Raw genomic sequence first — 18,540 nt, forward strand, 5'->3', positions numbered from 1 at the left:
AAAAAAAAAGTTTCGATAGCAAGTAGGCGCCACTATAATCGATAGGTTGTGATTATAATCGTAAATATCTGTTCGCTATGCAACACTTCTCTGCCAACAGCTGGACTGAGCTGAGCGCATTGGATTTTGGCATACATTTGTTGTTTTTGTTAGTTAAACCAAAACAATAATGGAGATATGCGGCAGCATTATCACCAATACGGACTATAAACAATTCTACTTAACGTGCTTATATTGTTCAACTCAAACCGATCTGAAGGACTGGGCGCAATTCGCGTCCCACATTAAGAATGATCATTCATTGAATGACGAGACGGACAAGGAAAATGTAAAACTTGAGAAAGTTTTAAAACAAAACGACGAGTATTACTCAGATACAGAGAGCATACATGAAGAACACATTGCTTGGGTCCACGATGATGTGGAATTTGATGTAAGTTGGTAAATTTACAGTTTGCTCGCCTTGTAACAATATACATATTTTGCCACAGGAAAATTACGAATATCTTGAAGAAGCGGAATATGACGCGCATTCCGAAAATGCGATTGCGGCGAGTGATTACTGTACCTCCACGGACCAGAATGAACTTCTAGACAATGCGGCACAATTCACCACACTGGATGATGATGTGCAATTCGATATTCAGCAGGAACCAGATCTGAGAGATCAGGCTGAAGTAATAACTGAGCACCTAACAGACTCCTCATCTGACTATGATGATGACTTTAGGCGGGAGCTCGAATGCAGTTCTAGTGATTCTGATGATTCCGACGACCCTACTGAAAAACGGAGCAGAAACAAGCCATTGACTTTGAAGCGCAAAGTATGGCAATGAAATACGTTAAATACGGATTGTAAAAGTAATATATGTACATTTCATTTTCAGTTGAAAGTATCGTTTCTTCGGCACAATCCACGGGTATTGCACTTTATTGAAGCATTTAAGGATCACCCCTACCTCTGGAATCGAGATCATCCATTATTTCAGGACGAAACTGCTAAAAGTGAGGCCTACAATACAATAAGTAAAGTTATGGATAAGAAGGCCAATGTGCTGTTCACGAAAGGCGAATTGAGGAAAAGCATAGATCAATTGCTGAATCAATACGCCATTGCTGCCCAAAATGCTGAGGAGAAGAAATTGTCTGGAATTGCTGCGCGATACTTCAGAAGATGTCAGTTTCTCTCAACTTCCAATTGCTCTGCAGAATTGGACGACGAGGAGGGCAAAACGGATGTAATACAGGTAACAACTTTGCTATTAAAACAATTGACATTCAGATAAAAATATTAACATTTTGCAGCTGGACTTTAAAAGCATCAACGACATGACAACCAGCTTTATTGAAGCCTATGGCAACTTTCCGGTGCTCTACGACAGCTCTTTGCCAGAATTCAAGTGTGTAACAACCCGATCAGAAGCTTACATTAAAATCTCAGAGCAACTGGCACCTTCTATGCGCGTCAATGAGACAGAAGTGCACATGGGCATTGTAAGATTACGGAAATGGGCTTATATGTGTCTGAGACGCGTTAAGTCGAAAGTCTTGCAAAGACCCTGCAACAAAGCCGAATTGCATTACTTACAGCTCTGCAGCTTCCTGCCACCTAAAGCAGAGAGCTTTGTTGTTAGCTGCGAATACTGCGACAAACGATTCTTTATTGACTACAGTCTGCGTGCTCACATGGTCAAAGCGCATAACATTGGTGAACTGCCCTACCTCTGTTCACAGTGTCCGCGTCGTTTTATGAATGCTACCGACATGGAGCGCCATAAGTTGCGGCAGCACTGTGAAAAGATGCTTAAGTGTGACTACTGTGATAGCACCTTCTCGCTGCAGGCCGATCTGAAGGTTCACATACGCTGCCACACCGGCGAAAAGCCGTACATCTGTGAGTTGTGCGGAAAGGGCTTTAGACTGAAACTATTACTCGACTATCACATCAATGGAACGCATCTTGACTTGCGCCCTTACGCATGTGACTTATGTCCCAAAAAGTTTCGGAAGAGAATTCTGCTAAAGACCCATATGAAGAGTCATCTCAATATCAGGGATAAGAAGTGCGACGATTGCGGCGCTACATTTACGTGTCCAGCCGGTTTTAGTCGGCATCGCAAAACTCACCAAAACCCATCTTAAGTTAAGAAACCCTGTTAATAATTTATTACATACATAAAAAGTTAACATTTCGAAAGCAAAACACAATTTCTGTTATTAATAAAGATAAATTACTTATTCCCATTTGATATAATGGAATATTAATTATTTTTTATAAATATATTACTATTCATATAAATGACAGTATTGGCGGGTATTGTTTTTGAATTTTCACAACACTGTTTATCAGCTGGTGGCATATGTATCGATAAGTTAATTGGAGATTTAAGATGCAACAACAATTTGTGTTTTGTTTGTTTATAATTTGCAAATTTAAAGCCATCTGCTAAAAACAATATTCAATGTGCTCAAAATGGTGGTTTGTGGAACTCTTCTCGTTCGCAACAATTACAAAGAGTTCTTTTTGAGCTGCTCGCATTGCCAACACGATTGCAACGTTGAAGTAAATCTGGAAAAGTGGCAAGAGTTCATTTTACACATTAGAAATGCACACAAAGTGCGTTTCGAAGATGATGATAAAATATCATGCAGTAGAACCGTCGAGCATAAAACTCAATCAATGCCAAACGAAGACAGTAGTGAAACTGAAATCAATGATAATGATGTCGAGTTTGAAGAGGATGATGACAATAAGGATTGTTTAGCCGAGGAAGCATTTGTTGATTTGCCAAGCGGTCTGACTTGCGAAGATGAGGACGATAACGATAACGACAGCGAGCTCAATACTGATGATGAGGTAAAGTTACAGTTAATAGTTTCATAATCGATTGTTATTAATTAATTCAAATTTTTATTTATTTAGATGTTAGAGAAATGCCCTATTATGGCCGTGTCTTGCCTTATGGATGATAATTCTCTAACTGAGCAGAGCGGCGAAAAGAAACACTTTGCGCCAACAGTAAAAGTAAGAATTTTATGAATTAAAAACAAATCCTTAAATGCTTATAGTATTATTCTTAGTTCAATCCTACATTTTATCGCCGCAATCCGCGAATCACACAGTTTATTGAACTATATAAGGGACATCCGTGTCTATGGGATCCCAAAAATGCTGCATATAAAAACAAGGAAAAACGCAGTGCAGCATACGCCAACTTAATTGATCAGCTAAAAGCCAGTGTAAATGTTCATCTCACACATTACAAGCTGAAGAAATGCATATCGAGTCTTCATAGTCAATATGCAGTGATAACACGTCAAAAACGTACAAAGAAATTGACGAAGTTACCATTGTATTATCATGAAATGTATAGTTTCCTAGGGAAACGCTGTGATCTTGATGATGCGGAAAGCGACGAGGACAGTGACGAGAATAAAATTAAGGTACTGCATTCATTAAATATTGTATGATTTCATATACTTATTTTTTCTAAACTTTGTATTACAGCTATCGTTTATTGAATCAAACCATTTGACAACATACTTCATAGAGTTGTATGCTAAGTTTCCGCAATTATACGATTCAACAAACAAGGAGTTCGCTAATCTTCAGGAACGAAAAAGAGCATACATCGAAATGACTGATCTGCTCACCAAGGAGATTCCACTTGGCATCATTACCCACTATGATGTTTATGACAGTGTGCTCTATTTGCGTCAATGGTATTCCCGCAAAATCAAAGGACTAACAGAGACCCAAACAGTTGGATTGTTGAGGGCCGAAAAACATTACATTGAGACATGCAAGGGCTTCCTGAAAACGACAACATTCCGCCAGAAAATTCCATGTGACGTCTGTCAAAATAGCTTCAGCACCGATCACGCTCTACAGGCACATCAGTTTCGTGCTCATAAGGTTGGCGATGGCGGCTGGTTTAAGTGCACGCTGTGCGAGAATCATTTCGAGCGTCGTTGTCATTTACAGCAGCATAATCAACGTGTTCACATGGGCAAAACATTTAACTGCAGTTTATGTGATCGCAGCTTCTCATTTGCCAGTCAACTGAGTGCACATATGCGTACCCATGATGATAGCCACATAGCCAAACCATTTGTCTGCGAATTCTGTGGTAAATCGTTTAAGCAAAAAATTCAAATGAGCAACCATGTGACAGCAGTTCATACCAAAATTCGGGCATTTAAATGCGCTATGTGCCCCAAGGATTTTCTAACGAAACGGGACCTCAAAGATCACATTAAAGCGCATCTAAACATACGAGACAAGGTGTGCGAAATTTGTCAAAAGTCGTTCACCAACGCCAATGCACTCGTGAAGCATCGCCACATCCATCGGGAGAAAACACTTCAGTGCAGTCTCTGCAATACCAAGTTCTCCGAGCGTGTGAGTCTTGGTGTGCACATGAAGCGTACTCACAAAATCATTCGGAATAATGCGAAAGCTCCCGAGGCACCGGAAACCACACTGCAAACACAAACATTCCCAAAAGCCGAAAATAATTCAAATAAATAAAACGTTGCATGCAAAACTAAAACCGATTCGTTAGTTTGAATGAAGTTACGTTTGGCTATTTTACAACACTGATCGCAATCAGCTGCTGTTCATCAGCCGCATAGCAAAGACAGCTGATGTTGTTTTGGTGAAACAGCGGCGTGCAACTTGACGACGATTACGTATGTACTGCATACATTGCTGACAATGAGACGTTTGCTTGGCAGACTTTGGAAGCATCGCGATGCAGTTGTTTTGCAAACATTTCCACGTTCATTGATTAATGGCAGCTGGAGTTGTGCTAGTTCCCGCTGGTTTTCGAGCAGTGTTAAACCAAATCCCAGTCAGGGTGAGCAGGCCCATTGCAATGTTGGCACTATTGGGCATGTGGATCACGGCAAGACAACATTAACGGCAGCCATTACCAAGATCCAATCTGGTAAGGGTCTGGCTGACTATGTATCCTACGACCAGATCGATCGAGCGCCTGAAGAAAAGGCACGCGGCATCACAATTAATGCCTGCCACATTGGCTATGCCACCAAGGAACGCACCTATGCACACACCGACTGTCCCGGTCATGCGGATTACATCAAGGTGAGTTGTGTATCATTGAGCACACAATTGGTGTAATGTATTATATTTTATAGAACATGATTTCTGGTGCCTCGCAAATGGATGGTGCAATTCTGGTGGTTGCAGCCACAGATGGACAAATGCCACAGACGCGCGAGCATTTGCTGCTCGCCAAGCAAGTAGGTATTGAACGCATTGTGGTGTTCATCAACAAAGCCGATTTGGTGGATCAAGAAGTGCTCGAGCTAGTCGAGATTGAGATGCGTGAAATGTTAACGGACTTTGGTTTTGATGGCGTCAACAGCCCAGTTATTTGTGGCTCTGCGTTGCTAGCACTGCGTGGTGATCAGTCCAGTTTCGGTGTGCCGGCTATCGAGCAGCTTTTGCAACATTGTGATAACTATATTCCCACGCCCAAACGTGACACAACTGCTCCGTTTATTCTACCCATTGATAATGCATTTACGGTGCCCGGTCGCGGCACAGTTGTCGTTGGCACCATCAAACGTGGCACCATTCTGCGCAATGCCGATGCTGATCTGCTGGGTTTTAATCAAAACCTTAAGACCACCGTCAGTGATATACAGATCTTCCGGAAGAGCGTTCCTCAGGCGTTGGCGGGAGAGAATGTGGGCGCTTTACTGCGTGGTATTAAGATTTCAGCGGTGGAACGAGGCATGTTGTTGTGTGCCACCGGCTCTGAGAATATATCCAATCACTTCGAGGCGTCAATGTATTTGCTATCGCGTGCCGAGGGTGGACGTGTCAAACCCATGCTCTCCAAGTACATTCAACAACTGTTCAGCATGACTTGGAACACGCCGGCTCGTATTGATATGGGTAAGCTAGGAAGTTCTTTAATGAAAAAACATACTGAGTAGTATACATATATTTCTTGCAGTGCCACACGAATCCATGTTGATGCCGGGCGAGCATAGCAAAGTGCGTGTGACGCTGATGCGCAAGATGGTCATGACGCCGGGACAAGCGTTTACAATTCGCGAGAATGGAATGACTGTGGCAACGGGCATGATTACACAACGATTACCATCCCTCGATTTGCCCAAGAACAAGTTGTCCAAGGCGACAATTGAATGCTAAATAAGAGTTTTCGTTTATTGAGACGAGTATTCTAGATCGCCTTAGTACAAATTCATTTGTTTAATTTCAGTGTACATGTGTATGTATATATTTAATAAATAAATACATATTAATCATATTCATAATCAAAGAAATGCCAACAGTTGGTTTCAATTAAATTATACATGTTTGCAGAAATCACTCTTTGAATCGCGCTAAGTGAGAATACACATTAATACATAGAAATAGGTAAATTTCACAAAAAAAAAAGAATACATAAATGGAATACAGCTTCGTTACAGAGCCAAAAAGACACTCTTTATATATATACTATAGTATATATTATTATTGTATTGTATTATTGTTAAATGTGTGTATATAGTTATCTTAACACTTTACAAGTCTCTGAATTGCAAACGTTTAAGGCAACATATCGGCCTTTGTATACATAGAGTTTCGTTTATCATTTACTATATAATTCATCTTTCACATTTCTTTAAGTACTTTTTTCTTTCTAAGTTAAGGTACAAGGTTTTTTATTTATTGCAACTTAGGAATGCTTTTGTTTTCTACGTTTTGAGAGTCTAACTCCCGGCACACAGGCGATTTAAACATACTAAATAATTATTTCTGATATTGGTTTCGAACCAATTTGAATTCAAGGATTTGTCGATAAGGGGCTCATTTTAAACTAAACAGGAACTACATTTAGGCAATTGCTAGGCTCTCTAATCAAACATTTCACTAACATTTTCTTTTTTTTTTTTTTGTTTTAGCTAATTTAAATTGTATTAACTTAGGAGGGTTTATTTAATATTAAAAACAAAATGCAATGACGGTCAAATGGCAACGATAAACTAATGCTGACAAAAATACACACGACGCTATACAAAACATTTATATCTTTGTGAGGAATTCGTCCAAATTTAAATGCGACGGCAACTCAATCTCCTCCAACTTGATGTCGCTGTACTTGAACATTACCTTGAAGGGATGTATGAACTTTTGATCCATCGTAAACTCATCGACCTTGGGCTGCAATTAATAATTATAAAACTCGTTTCTATAGCAAGATTCGGTTGTACATTACCATTTGGCGTTCATTCAACTTCTGGGTTAGTTTATCCAGAAACACGTTGGTTATTTCGCTTTCGTAGTCGTCCAGCTTGTAGGATTTCATCACCTTCAGCACTTGGGCTGTATTCAACGACGTGCACAGATCGCAAATGGTTTGCACATCCTCCTCGCTCTTACGCGATTGTAATAGCTGGGATACTTGATTCAGCGGTGCCAGTGGAGCCAATACATCATTCGACTAAATACAAAAAATGTTTAGTTTCATACGGTAGAACTTAATGCGATTTGTTCAACTGACCATTTTCTTGTCGCGCACCCAATCCTCAATGCAGCCAAGATTGTAGCGAATTATCATGCCAGTTTCCCACATGCAAATGTCGCCACGCAGCATCAGACAATTGAGAGCCACGGCACAGACAAAGTACAACAGTTGACTAAATATCTGCTCGGCATAGACAGCATCCAAGCCAAAGTGCTGGAATTGCTTATAGAAATGCTCGAGCTGACCAATCAACTGTTTCCATGCCGGAATATTGCCGTGCCCCGGCGACGATTGGGCATCAAAATTGCGATTGCGCATGCCATGCGGATGACGTGTCCGTTGTATTTCATCGTTGTTCAATATTGCTGGCACAATCTTTGGATCAAGTAGACCTTGTATTTGCATGACCAGCGCCTGGTACAGATTGACAATGAGATCGAGTATGACGCGTCGATATTCAAACAGATTGAAGTTCTTCAATTGCTGTTGATTCTGTTTCTCCGTATTAAACTTGACATATTCCTCGACGTCGCCGTATTGTTTCAATAGATTCAATAGACTGCAAATACAAATTGATTATAAACGAAACTAATAATTGACTATTGACATACGTTATTGAATTGACCAGCCAGATGACGCGGTTCTCAATCGGATGTGGAGTGCGATGCATTTTCTTAATTTGCATCACAAATTTGCTCAGCAGTTCACGCACATCTTCGTCAGCATTAGTCAGATCTGTATATCTGCGAAATTGTTTAAAAATTGTTGAAGAATTTCTTCTTTTCCAATAAACTCTTTTTTCCACATTGCTTACCGTATGCACATAAAGATGAGATAGGCTGGAAAGCCGGGTAGTAGTCCAACAACGGTGCGCGGCATTAGATTACTCAAGAGACGTTGCAAGATCTTATCGAGATCACTATTGTGGAACTTCATCAAGCCAAGCGGATTCTGTGACTTTTGTTTGGCCACATTGGCGCCCACATCGCTATTGCTATTCGCTGCCTTGTTGCGTATCATTTCCTCTTCCAGTTTGTTCTCCAGCTTGCCACCGTCTTGCCTATAAGCGGATAGCTTGGCGTTAGCCAACTTAAGCTCCTCCTGCACCAGCAGATACTGTGTGATGGCTTTCTTCAGCTCGAGACGCAGATAGCGATCGTTCTGCTTCAGTGTATCCACATTGGCGTCGTCAAACTCATCGATGCTCTTAAATAGCGCCTCTTGCATTTCACCCTTCTCCTGTCCGATTCGTTCGATAGTCTGTGTCATTTCCACCAGTTTACTGTTATGCTCCTCTGTTATGGCCTTCAGTTCGGACTCTAATTGCCTGTTGACCAGTTTCTGTGCCTGGAATGCCTCCATCAGCTCATTGACATGGCTGCCATCGGCACGCAATTGCAGGTTATCCGGATCAAAAGAGCGAAGCGCCTGGCTCTGTTGCAACAGGACAGCCTTCAGCTGAATGCATTCCTCCCGTCTGCGACGCACCTCCTCTTGAAGTGCGGCATGTTGTGCTACAAGACGGGAATAGAAGAGCAAAAAAATTGTCAATGTAGATGGATCAAATGCTGTCGGCGTATCACCGATCTGGGCGAATTTTACCATTGAGCTCGTTGATCTCAACACCGTGTTTAATGCTTGTGCGCAGCTGATCGTAGTCGCTGCGGAGTTTCTCGTTCTCTACTTCAAGCTCGGAGACGCTATTGGCAAAGTGTATAGCAAACAATACATAATATACATAATCAGTGTTAGACTAGAACTAATTTGTGTATCTGTTGTGTGTGTGTGTGTTCAACTAAAAGCGGAAAGGATGCTGTGCTTACCGGAATGAATCCTCGGTGGGCTTGTTGCGGCTGGCTAACTTGACATACTGCTCCTGCAAATACTTGTGCTTCTGCTTCTCCTCCTCGAGTATGGAACGAAGCTTGACCACAATGCTCGTGCTGTCAAAGAATGAATCTGCAAGGAAGTATACATCAAATATCAAAATCAATCTTGGGAAATACTCTGTGATAAGTACCGCTCTTGTTGGTCAGATCTGGCGTTCTGTTAATGTCCAATGTGTTCCTAGCCGAGCCGTAGCCAACGTCCTCATCATTTTGACTGGACGCATTGCTGGCGGAGCGGGCATGATGCATGTTATAGGGTCCGAGGCCATTGTGATGCTGCTGCATGCGACTCAGTTCCTCCTTCAGCGTGTAGTTCTCATTCTCGATCACCTCCTTGTCCTTGATGGCGCGCTGGTAAGCTTCGTTTAGTTCCTTGTTGTCGATCTCTGTCAGCATACGTTCCTCGCGTTCACGCTGACTGCTCTCCGAGTTCTTGGCCATGTCAATCATGGAGTCCACTTGCTTTCGCAGCTCCTCATTCTCCATGCACCACATTTGCTTTTGTGCTGTCCAGTCCTCTTGGGCATGCCCGTTCTCTTCTAGCAGCTGCATTTTTTCGTCGCGCTCCGATTCGAGTTGCTTGTTAAGTGCCTCGATTAGCTTATCCTTATCATTACAGGCAGCTTTAATGGTTTTAAACTCAAACTCCAAGTTCTTTTTCATCTCCAGTTTCATTCTACAGAAATAACAAGCAAAAAAACAAGGAAAAAGAAAACATGAAACTATAAAATCAAGCAATAAGCATAACCAATCCCAGATACTGACTTCAGCACACTAATCTCGCTGGTCTTGTGCTTCAGATTACTATTGTCGCGATTGAGCTCATCGATGCGCTGCTGCATCGATATGATCTTGTTCTCCAGGCCCATGTACTTGTTCTCCATGTGCGATATGGTCTTGGCCTCTGCCTTCATGCGCTTGAACTTGCGTCGCGCCAAGAATCGTCGCACCGCCGCCTGGCAAATGATAATGTTTCGTCGCCGCTTCTGATAGGTGCGACGTGCAAGGACGCCGCGCACAAAGCGCTGTATTTGCACGGCGCGATAGTAGTCCCTCATCGCATAGAAACGTTTACGAGCCAGCATGCCACGTGCATATTGCTGAATACCGGCAACCGAGTGGCAAAGTCGCAAGTAGCGACGCCGACAAAGCCAGCCACGAGCGTACTTGGACAGGATGAGAGCAGCGCGTACTTCTCGCATTTTTTGGGCACGCACACGCGCCATATAGCCACGAGCATGTCGCTGTATACCCGAGATGATGGCCTGCAGCTTAAGGTAGCGACGCCGCTTGATAAAGCGACGCACCACGGACTGCACTATGGTAATGTATTTCTTGCGTAGATTGGCGCGCACCTGCTCCAGATAGGCGACCTGACCGGCTCTGAAAAAGATTTGTGTGTTGCCAAACCGATACTTGTCCTCGTCCTGAATCCACTTGAGCACAATGTTGCGGCACGATAGCTTCATGTCATTTTTATCGATCTGATTGCGATACGCCAGCAGCTGGTAACGCATATAGAAGTCGGGATACAACCAACGTGATGGGAAACCAGCTGCCGAGATGCGTACAGTTTCCAAGACGCCGCAAGCGCGGAGTTGTTGAATGATCTTTGCCGTCTCCCACTTGAAGGCCGTCTTGTCATCGTTAGGCTAGAAGCAAGCGTAGTGTGTGTTTATTACTAATTCGAAATCGATAAGTCAATAAATATATATATTTACTTTAATACAGCGCACATAATGTGGCGTTGTGGCATGCAACGTGGAGATAAGCGAGGCCAAACTCTCCTGGAACTGTGAGCCAACAGTTTTCTTATGCTGCTTCGATGGCACCACCTAATGGCAATCAATAAAATAATTAAAATAACTGGCAATAGAACGTAAATTAAACAAAGATGGAAACTAACTCTTCGACGCGTTTCGTTGAGTTGCTGTCGGCCAGCCATGCCAAGTTGGAGACAGTGTATTCGATGGTGGACAGTGGACAATGTTGGACAGTGAAACAGTGGTTTGGTTTAGATGATGTCAAGCGTATGGAAATACAATTTAGCAATACAAAGATTTAAGATTATGCGCCAGTTTAAACAGAAGCTAATATCATCGCTGACTGCTGAACAAACCTGTTTGCGATTAGCACTGATGACAACACGACCTCCCAGAGTGGTAGTATTCTTGTTGGCATCTGTGCTCAGTGTGTCTACTTCTTCCAGACTCATGACCTGTTTGCACAGCGACATGTTCGATTGTGCCATCACATTGGTCAGTTCCTTGGACACTGTGTCGCGATTCTTTTCCAAGAAACCATTTACATCATATTCGACAGTGTCCGAAAAGTGTTTAATAAAGAAACCTAAAAGTAAATTAGGATTTATCGAAAGTTTTTAAATTAATTTGTTTGAATACTCACTTGTGGTACCAAAGCGTGGCTTTTCAAAGTGTGGAAACTTGATACACTTGTCGATTAGTTTGCCTGCCCAGCTCTCATCTGATCCCTTGGGCATCTACACAATGAACAAGAGAAAAAGGAGTCAATACGGCAATGTTACAACATTTTTAAATTACTAACGCGACACTCTTCATCCAAAAGATCGAGCACACCAAGTCGACTCTCGATGAGATCAATGCACGGCTGATTGTCGTAGAAATCAATCATGGTCCAGGTGATACCTTCCTTAAGGTATTCCTCCTGTTCCAGTTTGAAGACGTGCTGATTGAACTGCTGCTGGAGCTTTTCGTTCGCATAGTTTATGCAAAACTGTTCGAACGAGTTCACCTCGAACGTTTCGAAGCCGTAGATATCGAGCACGCCAATGAAGCTGCACTGTTTGCTACCATTATTGAGGCTCTTGTTCAACACACCCACAATGTACTGGAAGAGCTTGGCATAGATGTGCTTGGCCAGCGCATCGCGTGCAGCCATTGCCATCTCAATGTTGTTCGGTATCAGCACATATTCATTGACCGACTCTATCTTACGCATCAATAGCCAGCGACGCAAATCATCAGCGTTGATCTTCAGCAGATCGCCCGTCACCTGCAGGTGCATATTGTTTTGCTGCCAACGAATAGAGAGATAGAGAGCTTAGTTGATTACAATTACAATTAGATGCATTTTGCTTACAAATATCTCGCAGGATTCAGTGTCTTCCTCCTCGCTGCCATCCTTGTACTTTTTGCACACCTCAATGTTGCCTAAGTGCAGAATGCCAGCCAGGATCTTAACAATATCGGCGATCTGCTGAATGGAGAAACCCAACACAGTCATGGCCTGTACCGTTTCATTGAACTGATCAGCATCCGAGACACGCTCAATGTCCGGGGCACCGCCCATATTCAAGAATTGATATTTATCCTGATGCTCTGTAACCAAAAAGAATCATTAGTGAACACAGTATGCATTGCATAATCGTAATCGCAATCTTACCCAGCACTAGTTCAGGATATTTGGCACGCGCCGCGCACAGCTGATAGAATATGTGATAGTTGCGTTCGCCCTGCGCCTGATACACCACTCGCGACTTTTCCAACAGATACGTGTGCATGGTGGCGCCCTGCAGATACATGACACCCATATGATTGCGGAACAGCAGCTTGGTGAACTTGCCGAAACGCGAGCTGTTGTCGTTGCGTGTGGTCTTGGCATTGCCAAAGGCCTCCATGATCGGCGAAGATGCCAGCACCTTGCGCTCGACCTGCGTCTCCGACTCTGAGCCACCGACGGCGGCAAAGTAACGCATTGCATACTTGGCCGAAACGGTTTTGCCAGCGCCCGATTCGCCGCTAACAATGATGCTGAGATTGCAATTCTCACGCTCCAGTTTCGTGTACGCCTCCTCAGCCAGGGCAAAGATGTGGGGCTCCAGTTCGCCCATGGCATGGCCACGATAGGCACGTATGATGTTGGGCCCGTACAGCGGCATCTCGGCATACGGATTAAAGGCCACCAGAATGATGCCGCAATAAGTGTAGATGATTTGTCGTTCACAGAAGCGCACCCGCAAATTGTAGAGCACGCCGGGCTCATGCAGATATGATAGCGTGGTCAGGTCATTTTGGCCCACCAGGATGGCAGGATTGCGCAGTGGCGGCAGATTACTGCCATCCGGTTTCACCTTGATCTCCTTGAGGACACCCGACTCAGTCTGGATCTTGAGGCAGGCAGCTCCCTTACGATAGCTATCCTCCAACGTGGCGCTCTCCCAGACCTGCTCCGGATGGGGTATCCATATTTTGGAGCCCTAAGACAGAAAGAAATCGATGTAAATCAAAAGTTGAGCCTGACCTGCGACAATAGAGAATGAGCAAGGCCGAACAGCTTGTAAACTAACTAAAGCCGGGGCTAAGACTCTCTGCATAACGTAAACAAAATACAAACACACACACACACACTCAAACACACACTCGCGCACAAACATACACTGACAGAGACGCGCGACAAATTATAATTGACATCAACTCAGAATCACCCGTACATTAGAAAAATCGCAATGCTTATCAGAACACCAAAATTCTGATAAGACTGTGATTCATTCCCTCACTCACACTACATTCTCTTTTCTAAAAATGCACCATGACACTCTCTAGCAGGCATGACATCAATAACGGCGAATAGGCGGATGGGGTCAAATAGAAGAACTGAAGAATGGTACAAATGAAATGGGCGCACAAACACAGGCACACACACATACTCTTCACTCGCGCTTACTCACACACTTGCTCACATGCAATGCACGTTGTTATTGTTGTCATTATGTATGCGTCTTTTTTATAAGCTCCCATTCTTAACACTATTGGGTGCTGTCGACAGCGACGTTGACTGCGACAACAACAACAACAACAACATTGACAACGACAACAGCGCGCAATTGCCAACAATGCACTTGTGGGGCATCAATATAACTTGTAATATACCTTAGCGTATAACATCTCTTCGCTTGACATGATTACACAGTGAGTGTATCCGAGATTGGAGCAATCAATTTAGCACTTATTTATTTATTACTCCGCATTGACTTCGACGGCAACGGCGGCAACGGTAACAGTGAGGGAGAGGAGACGATTGATTCCAATTTTATTATGTGCATAAAACCCGTTAGCTTTTTTCGCCTTCTTATTTCCAATAGAATTTCGCTTCCAACAATTTGACTTTATTCTCTTAACTTTTTCTTGTTTTGTTTGTTTTGCCTGGTTTTATTTTAATTTATGTGGTTGTTTTTTTTCTTATTATTGCTTCACTTGTGTTTAATTTACATTTTTTATTATTAATTTATTGCTTTATATGAACTTTAATTTGAAAATTAAGGCCAAAAGAAATGTTGAATTGAAGAAAACGGCACAATCGTAACATAAATATATTGCTAATTTGGTAATTTCGACGACACTGATACTGTCAACAAACTTCAGTCCGCCTTGTTGCCGTCTAAACCGACACTGAACTGACGTAGAATCAGTCTTGCTAAAGGGCAGGGTTGTCACCAAGTCGTAGAGTTCAGGCCAGACTAACAACATTCGCTCAGCTGATCTTATTATGCTGACTTTGGGTCTAGCGTATATCATGCGCAATAATTTATTATTTTCTTTTGAATCAAATGCATTTAAATGTCGCAAATTTCGAATTCGCAATTACGCGGCATATTAAAAGATTACATTTTGCAGCACTGATATGTCCAACTGCTAGCGTTTCACAGCACTTCACATAAGCGTCGCAGCTGCAACTGTCATAATTTCCCGCGCAAAGTCAACAACGATAGCACAGCGCAGCTCAGACAGAAACGCGGCAACAACAGATTGCATTTTCTTGCGAAAGAAATAAAGTTGTAATTAACAAAAGTGCTAAAATAAAATATGTCAAGTCCCGCTCGTTCACCGAATGTGGGAGGTGCTACACCAAAGCAAGGAGCGCGAACGCCAACGCGAAGTAATTATGAGCTTTATACATTCGTATGAATTCCGTTCATAAACAATAATTGTCGGTTATTTAGGAATCGCTACGCAGGATGTGGAGACGCCAATGCGCATGGGTCCAGGACGGCAGCCAGGCAGGCCCTCGGACAACATAAGTCTGCCACCCACATCGCCGGCCAACATCAGCTTGCCGGCAACGAGTCCGGCGCGTGGTTTGGGCGGCATGAGTGAGATTGACTTGAGTTCGCCGCTCAACTATGGCACGCCGAGTTCCATGGGCTCGATACGTACGCCACGTTCTGGAATACGCGGCACTCCACTACGTGCACGTCCAGATATACGCACGGATAAGCGCATTCGCCAAGTGGCTATTGGTGGCGCCTCGGGGGTAAGTGAAGAATGCAACTAACAATTTTTGGCTGTTGCCTAACACTATTCGGTTTCTTACAGCTCGATACCATACCAGAGAAGGGCTCGGAGACCACAGACCCAGTGTCGGAGGCTTCAACTGGACCCCAGCTGGTTGTCTGGGGCACCAATGTTGTCGTCAGCCAATGCAAGTCCAAATTCAAATCATTCATTATGCGCTTCATAGATCCGAGTGCCGAACAGGATGAGATTTCAGAGAATATTGATGTAAATCAGCCGTTGTACTTGCAAAAGCTGGAGGAGATTCATACCTTGGAGGAACCATATTTAAATCTGAACTGCTCCCATCTGAAGACTTTTGACCAGGACTTGTATCGCCAGTTGATTTGCTATCCACAGGAAGTTATACCTGGCTTCGATATGGCCATTAATGAAATGTTCTTTGAACGTTATCCAGCTGCGCTTTTGGAGCATCAGATCCAAGTGCGTCCGTTCAATGCGGACAAAACGCGTAACATGCGCTCCCTGAATCCCGAGGATATGGATCAATTGATCAGTATTAGCGGCATGGTCATTCGCTCTTCTAACGTCATACCTGAGATGCGTGAAGCATTCTTTATGTGCAACATTTGCTCCTACAGCACTACTGTCGAAGTGGATCGTGGTCGCATTGCACAGCCAACGCTCTGCACCAACTGTAACACGAATCACTGCTTCCGAATCATTCACAATCGTAGTGAATTCACCGACAAACAGCTCATTAAGTTGCAGGAGTCGCCCGATGATATGGCTGCTGGTCAGACACCACACAATGTCATGTTGTATGCCCACAATGATCTGGTGGATCGAGTGCAGCCTGGTGATCGTGTCACTGTCACTGGCATCTATCGTGCCATGCCCCTCAAGGGCAAGGGTCTCAATGTGAAGAGTGTGTACAAGACGCACATCGATGTCGTTCATTTCCGCAAGGTGGACAACAAACGACTCTATGAGGAGGAAGAGGGGTGAGTTTCTGTTACAGTAGTTGACTGGGACTTTGGCTAATATATTTTGTTTTACAGTAAGGATCATATTTTCCCTCCAGAGCGTGTTGAGCTGCTCCAATTGCTATCCAAGAAGCCCGATATCTATGATCGTTTGGCGCGTGCAATTGCTCCTTCAATTTATGAGAATGATGACATTAAGAAGGGCATTCTGCTCCAGCTCTTTGGCGGCACCAAGAAGAAACACGCGACACTCGGTCGCCAGAACTTTAGATCAGAGATTCATCTGCTGCTATGCGGTGATCCCGGCACATCCAAGTCACAAATGTTGCAGTATGTCTACAATCTAGTGCCACGCTCTCAATACACATCGGGACGTGGTTCATCCGCTGTGGGCTTGACTGCCTATGTGACCAAGGATCCAGAGACACGTCAACTTGTCCTGCAGACGTAAGTGATGGAGATCTTAATAAATACCAAGTATAAATTATAATAATCTTTGTATTCTAGTGGCGCTCTTGTGCTGGCGGACAATGGTGTCTGTTGCATCGATGAGTTTGATAAGATGAACGATTCGACGCGCAGTGTGCTCCACGAGGTCATGGAACAGCAGACTTTGAGTATTGCCAAGGCTGGCATCATTTGTCAACTTAATGCACGCACTTCCATACTGGCTGCAGCCAATCCCGCCGAGTCGCAGTGGAATAAGCGCAAGAACATCATCGACAATGTGCAGTTGCCGCACACGCTGCTGTCGCGTTTCGATTTGATCTTCTTGGTGCTGGATCCGCAGGATGAGCTCTTCGATAAGCGCTTGGCTAGCCATTTGGTATCGCTGTACTATGTGACACGCCACGAGGAGGAGGACACCATGTTTGATATGAGCGTGCTACGCGATTACATTGCCTATGCTCGTGAACATCTTTCGCCCACACTATCAGATGAGGCGCAGCAGCGTTTGATTCAGGCATACGTCGATATGCGTAAAGTTGGCGCTGGTCGCGGCCAAATCTCTGCTTATCCTCGGCAGTTGGAGAGTTTGATTCGTCTTTCGGAGGCCCATGCCAAGGTGCGTCTTAGCAATGAGGTGGAACTGCGGGATGTGGAGGAAGCTTGGCGACTGCATCGTGAGGCCTTGAAACAATCGGCTACAGATCCATTGTCGGGTAAGATTGATGTGGGCATTTTGACCACCGGATTGTCTACAGCCGCACGCAAGAAACGCGCTGATCTCGTTGCTGCTATCAAGGAAAATCTCAAGAAAAAGGGCAAGGTGCCTACGGTTCCCTATCAAAAACTATTCAAGGAGATCAAGGAAGGCTCTCAAATTGTAAGTCAATACTTCATCTGTCATAGTTCATTCAGTTTTATTGATATTTGTTTATTTTTAGATGATTACACGCGAGCAGTTCGAAGATGCCCTGAAGGAAGTACAAGATGAGGGCGCCATTGTTGTTATGGGCAAAAATACCATTCGAATTTGTTAATTTCATTACCACACACACACAAAACATTTCATTCATTCCTAATGTTAAGCTTGAAAATTAATAAAGATTGATTTAAAAAACAATTTATTTCAAAGCAGTCGAAATGTTTTTAATAAAACGTCTTTTAAATCGCCATTGTTAACAGAGTATTAACAGTACCACTAGAGGCAAGTATTGGAACGATGGAAAGAAACATTCAACAAGGCATCGAATTAACTATTATGACCTTAAGACCACGAGTTAAACATTTTGCGCATTTTATTTGTCAAGATTGCACAATAAATGAATGAATAATGTATTTTATAGAAACTAAGAGTTTTAAGTGCCCGCCGATAATTTATCGATAAACATTGAAGCAGAGTTGCTGCACGGCCGAGAATTATTCTGTTGAAATGCGAATGTGG

At 43.4% G+C, this 18,540-nt stretch overlaps 5 protein-coding genes across 7 annotated transcripts; 4 read left to right on the forward strand and 1 right to left on the reverse strand.

The window, feature by feature from the left end:
- Nucleotides 1–44: 44 nt before the first annotated feature.
- LOC117570936 (zinc finger protein 486) lies at nt 45–2,254 on the forward strand. Its single transcript, XM_034252864.2, has 4 exons — nt 45–433; nt 492–824; nt 888–1,247; nt 1,306–2,254. The coding sequence occupies exons 1-4, from the start codon at nt 170–172 to the stop codon at nt 2,140–2,142; spliced, it is 1,794 nt and encodes a 597-aa protein (XP_034108755.1). The 5' UTR covers nt 45–169; the 3' UTR covers nt 2,143–2,254.
- Nucleotides 2,255–2,354: 100 nt separating this feature from the next.
- On the forward strand, nt 2,355–4,597 carry LOC117571941 (uncharacterized). Its single transcript, XM_034254434.2, has 4 exons — nt 2,355–2,857; nt 2,924–3,025; nt 3,082–3,444; nt 3,509–4,597. Exons 1-4 carry the CDS (start codon nt 2,474–2,476, stop codon nt 4,529–4,531), a joined length of 1,872 nt encoding a protein of 623 aa, XP_034110325.1. The 5' UTR covers nt 2,355–2,473; the 3' UTR covers nt 4,532–4,597.
- A 22-nt stretch (nt 4,598–4,619) lies between these two features.
- Nucleotides 4,620–6,939, forward strand: LOC117571942 (elongation factor Tu). Its single transcript, XM_034254435.2, has 3 exons — nt 4,620–5,107; nt 5,161–5,926; nt 5,988–6,939. The coding sequence occupies exons 1-3, from the start codon at nt 4,718–4,720 to the stop codon at nt 6,185–6,187; spliced, it is 1,356 nt and encodes a 451-aa protein (XP_034110326.1). The 5' UTR covers nt 4,620–4,717; the 3' UTR covers nt 6,188–6,939.
- Nucleotides 6,224–14,820, reverse strand: LOC117571939 (unconventional myosin-Vb). 3 transcript variants are annotated; one of them, XM_034254429.2, is made up of 17 exons: nt 14,305–14,820; nt 12,818–13,631; nt 12,515–12,753; nt 11,960–12,448; nt 11,801–11,894; nt 11,514–11,743; nt 11,301–11,324; nt 11,116–11,229; nt 10,160–11,046; nt 9,526–10,070; nt 9,329–9,464; nt 9,108–9,205; nt 8,320–9,019; nt 8,117–8,248; nt 7,542–8,064; nt 7,257–7,481; nt 6,224–7,201 (listed from the first exon to the last, which is right to left on the reverse strand). In XM_034254429.2, exons 1-17 carry the CDS (start codon nt 14,332–14,334, stop codon nt 7,064–7,066), a joined length of 5,418 nt encoding a protein of 1,805 aa, XP_034110320.1. In that variant the 5' UTR covers nt 14,335–14,820; the 3' UTR covers nt 6,224–7,063. The 3 variants fall into 3 exon arrangements, with proteins under 3 accessions (XP_034110320.1, XP_034110321.1, XP_034110323.1); XM_034254430.2 differs by lacking the exon at nt 11,301–11,324; XM_034254432.2 differs by lacking the exons at nt 6,224–7,201; nt 7,257–7,481; nt 7,542–8,064; nt 8,117–8,248; nt 9,108–9,205 and having other exon boundaries at nt 8,774–9,019.
- Nucleotides 14,821–15,105: 285 nt separating this feature from the next.
- LOC117571940 (DNA replication licensing factor MCM4) lies at nt 15,106–18,219 on the forward strand. Its single transcript, XM_034254433.2, has 6 exons — nt 15,106–15,310; nt 15,375–15,685; nt 15,748–16,670; nt 16,728–17,099; nt 17,160–17,979; nt 18,041–18,219. Exons 1-6 carry the CDS (start codon nt 15,238–15,240, stop codon nt 18,134–18,136), a joined length of 2,595 nt encoding a protein of 864 aa, XP_034110324.1. The 5' UTR covers nt 15,106–15,237; the 3' UTR covers nt 18,137–18,219.
- Nucleotides 18,220–18,540: the final 321 nt, after the last annotated feature.

This window comes from Drosophila albomicans, chromosome 3 (genome assembly GCF_009650485.2).
Source record: "Drosophila albomicans strain 15112-1751.03 chromosome 3, ASM965048v2, whole genome shotgun sequence".
Taxonomy (NCBI): domain Eukaryota; kingdom Metazoa; phylum Arthropoda; class Insecta; order Diptera; family Drosophilidae; genus Drosophila; species Drosophila albomicans.

Coding starts and splice junctions, on each gene's coding strand:
- LOC117570936 (XM_034252864.2), top strand. CDS start 170: ATGGAGATATGCGGCAGCATTATCACCAATACGGACTATAAACAATTC. Junction 434..491: donor ACGATGATGTGGAATTTGAT/GTAAGTTGGTAA, acceptor ATTTTGCCACAG/GAAAATTACGAATATCTTGA. Junction 825..887: donor CATTGACTTTGAAGCGCAAA/GTATGGCAATGA, acceptor TTTCATTTTCAG/TTGAAAGTATCGTTTCTTCG.
- LOC117571941 (XM_034254434.2), top strand. CDS start 2,474: ATGGTGGTTTGTGGAACTCTTCTCGTTCGCAACAATTACAAAGAGTTC. Junction 2,858..2,923: donor AGCTCAATACTGATGATGAG/GTAAAGTTACAG, acceptor TTATTTATTTAG/ATGTTAGAGAAATGCCCTAT. Junction 3,026..3,081: donor ACTTTGCGCCAACAGTAAAA/GTAAGAATTTTA, acceptor TATTATTCTTAG/TTCAATCCTACATTTTATCG.
- LOC117571942 (XM_034254435.2), top strand. CDS start 4,718: ATGAGACGTTTGCTTGGCAGACTTTGGAAGCATCGCGATGCAGTTGTT. Junction 5,108..5,160: donor GTCATGCGGATTACATCAAG/GTGAGTTGTGTA, acceptor TATATTTTATAG/AACATGATTTCTGGTGCCTC. Junction 5,927..5,987: donor GCCGGCTCGTATTGATATGG/GTAAGCTAGGAA, acceptor TATTTCTTGCAG/TGCCACACGAATCCATGTTG.
- LOC117571939 (XM_034254429.2), bottom strand. CDS start 14,334: ATGTCAAGCGAAGAGATGTTATACGCTAAG. Junction 9,206..9,328: donor CCCACCGAGGATTCATTCCG/GTAAGCACAGCA, acceptor CTTTGCCAATAG/CGTCTCCGAGCTTGAAGTAG. Junction 7,202..7,256: donor AGTTGAATGAACGCCAAATG/GTAATGTACAAC, acceptor TATTAATTGCAG/CCCAAGGTCGATGAGTTTAC.
- LOC117571940 (XM_034254433.2), top strand. CDS start 15,238: ATGTCAAGTCCCGCTCGTTCACCGAATGTGGGAGGTGCTACACCAAAG. Junction 15,686..15,747: donor CTATTGGTGGCGCCTCGGGG/GTAAGTGAAGAA, acceptor GGTTTCTTACAG/CTCGATACCATACCAGAGAA. Junction 17,980..18,040: donor TCAAGGAAGGCTCTCAAATT/GTAAGTCAATAC, acceptor GTTTATTTTTAG/ATGATTACACGCGAGCAGTT.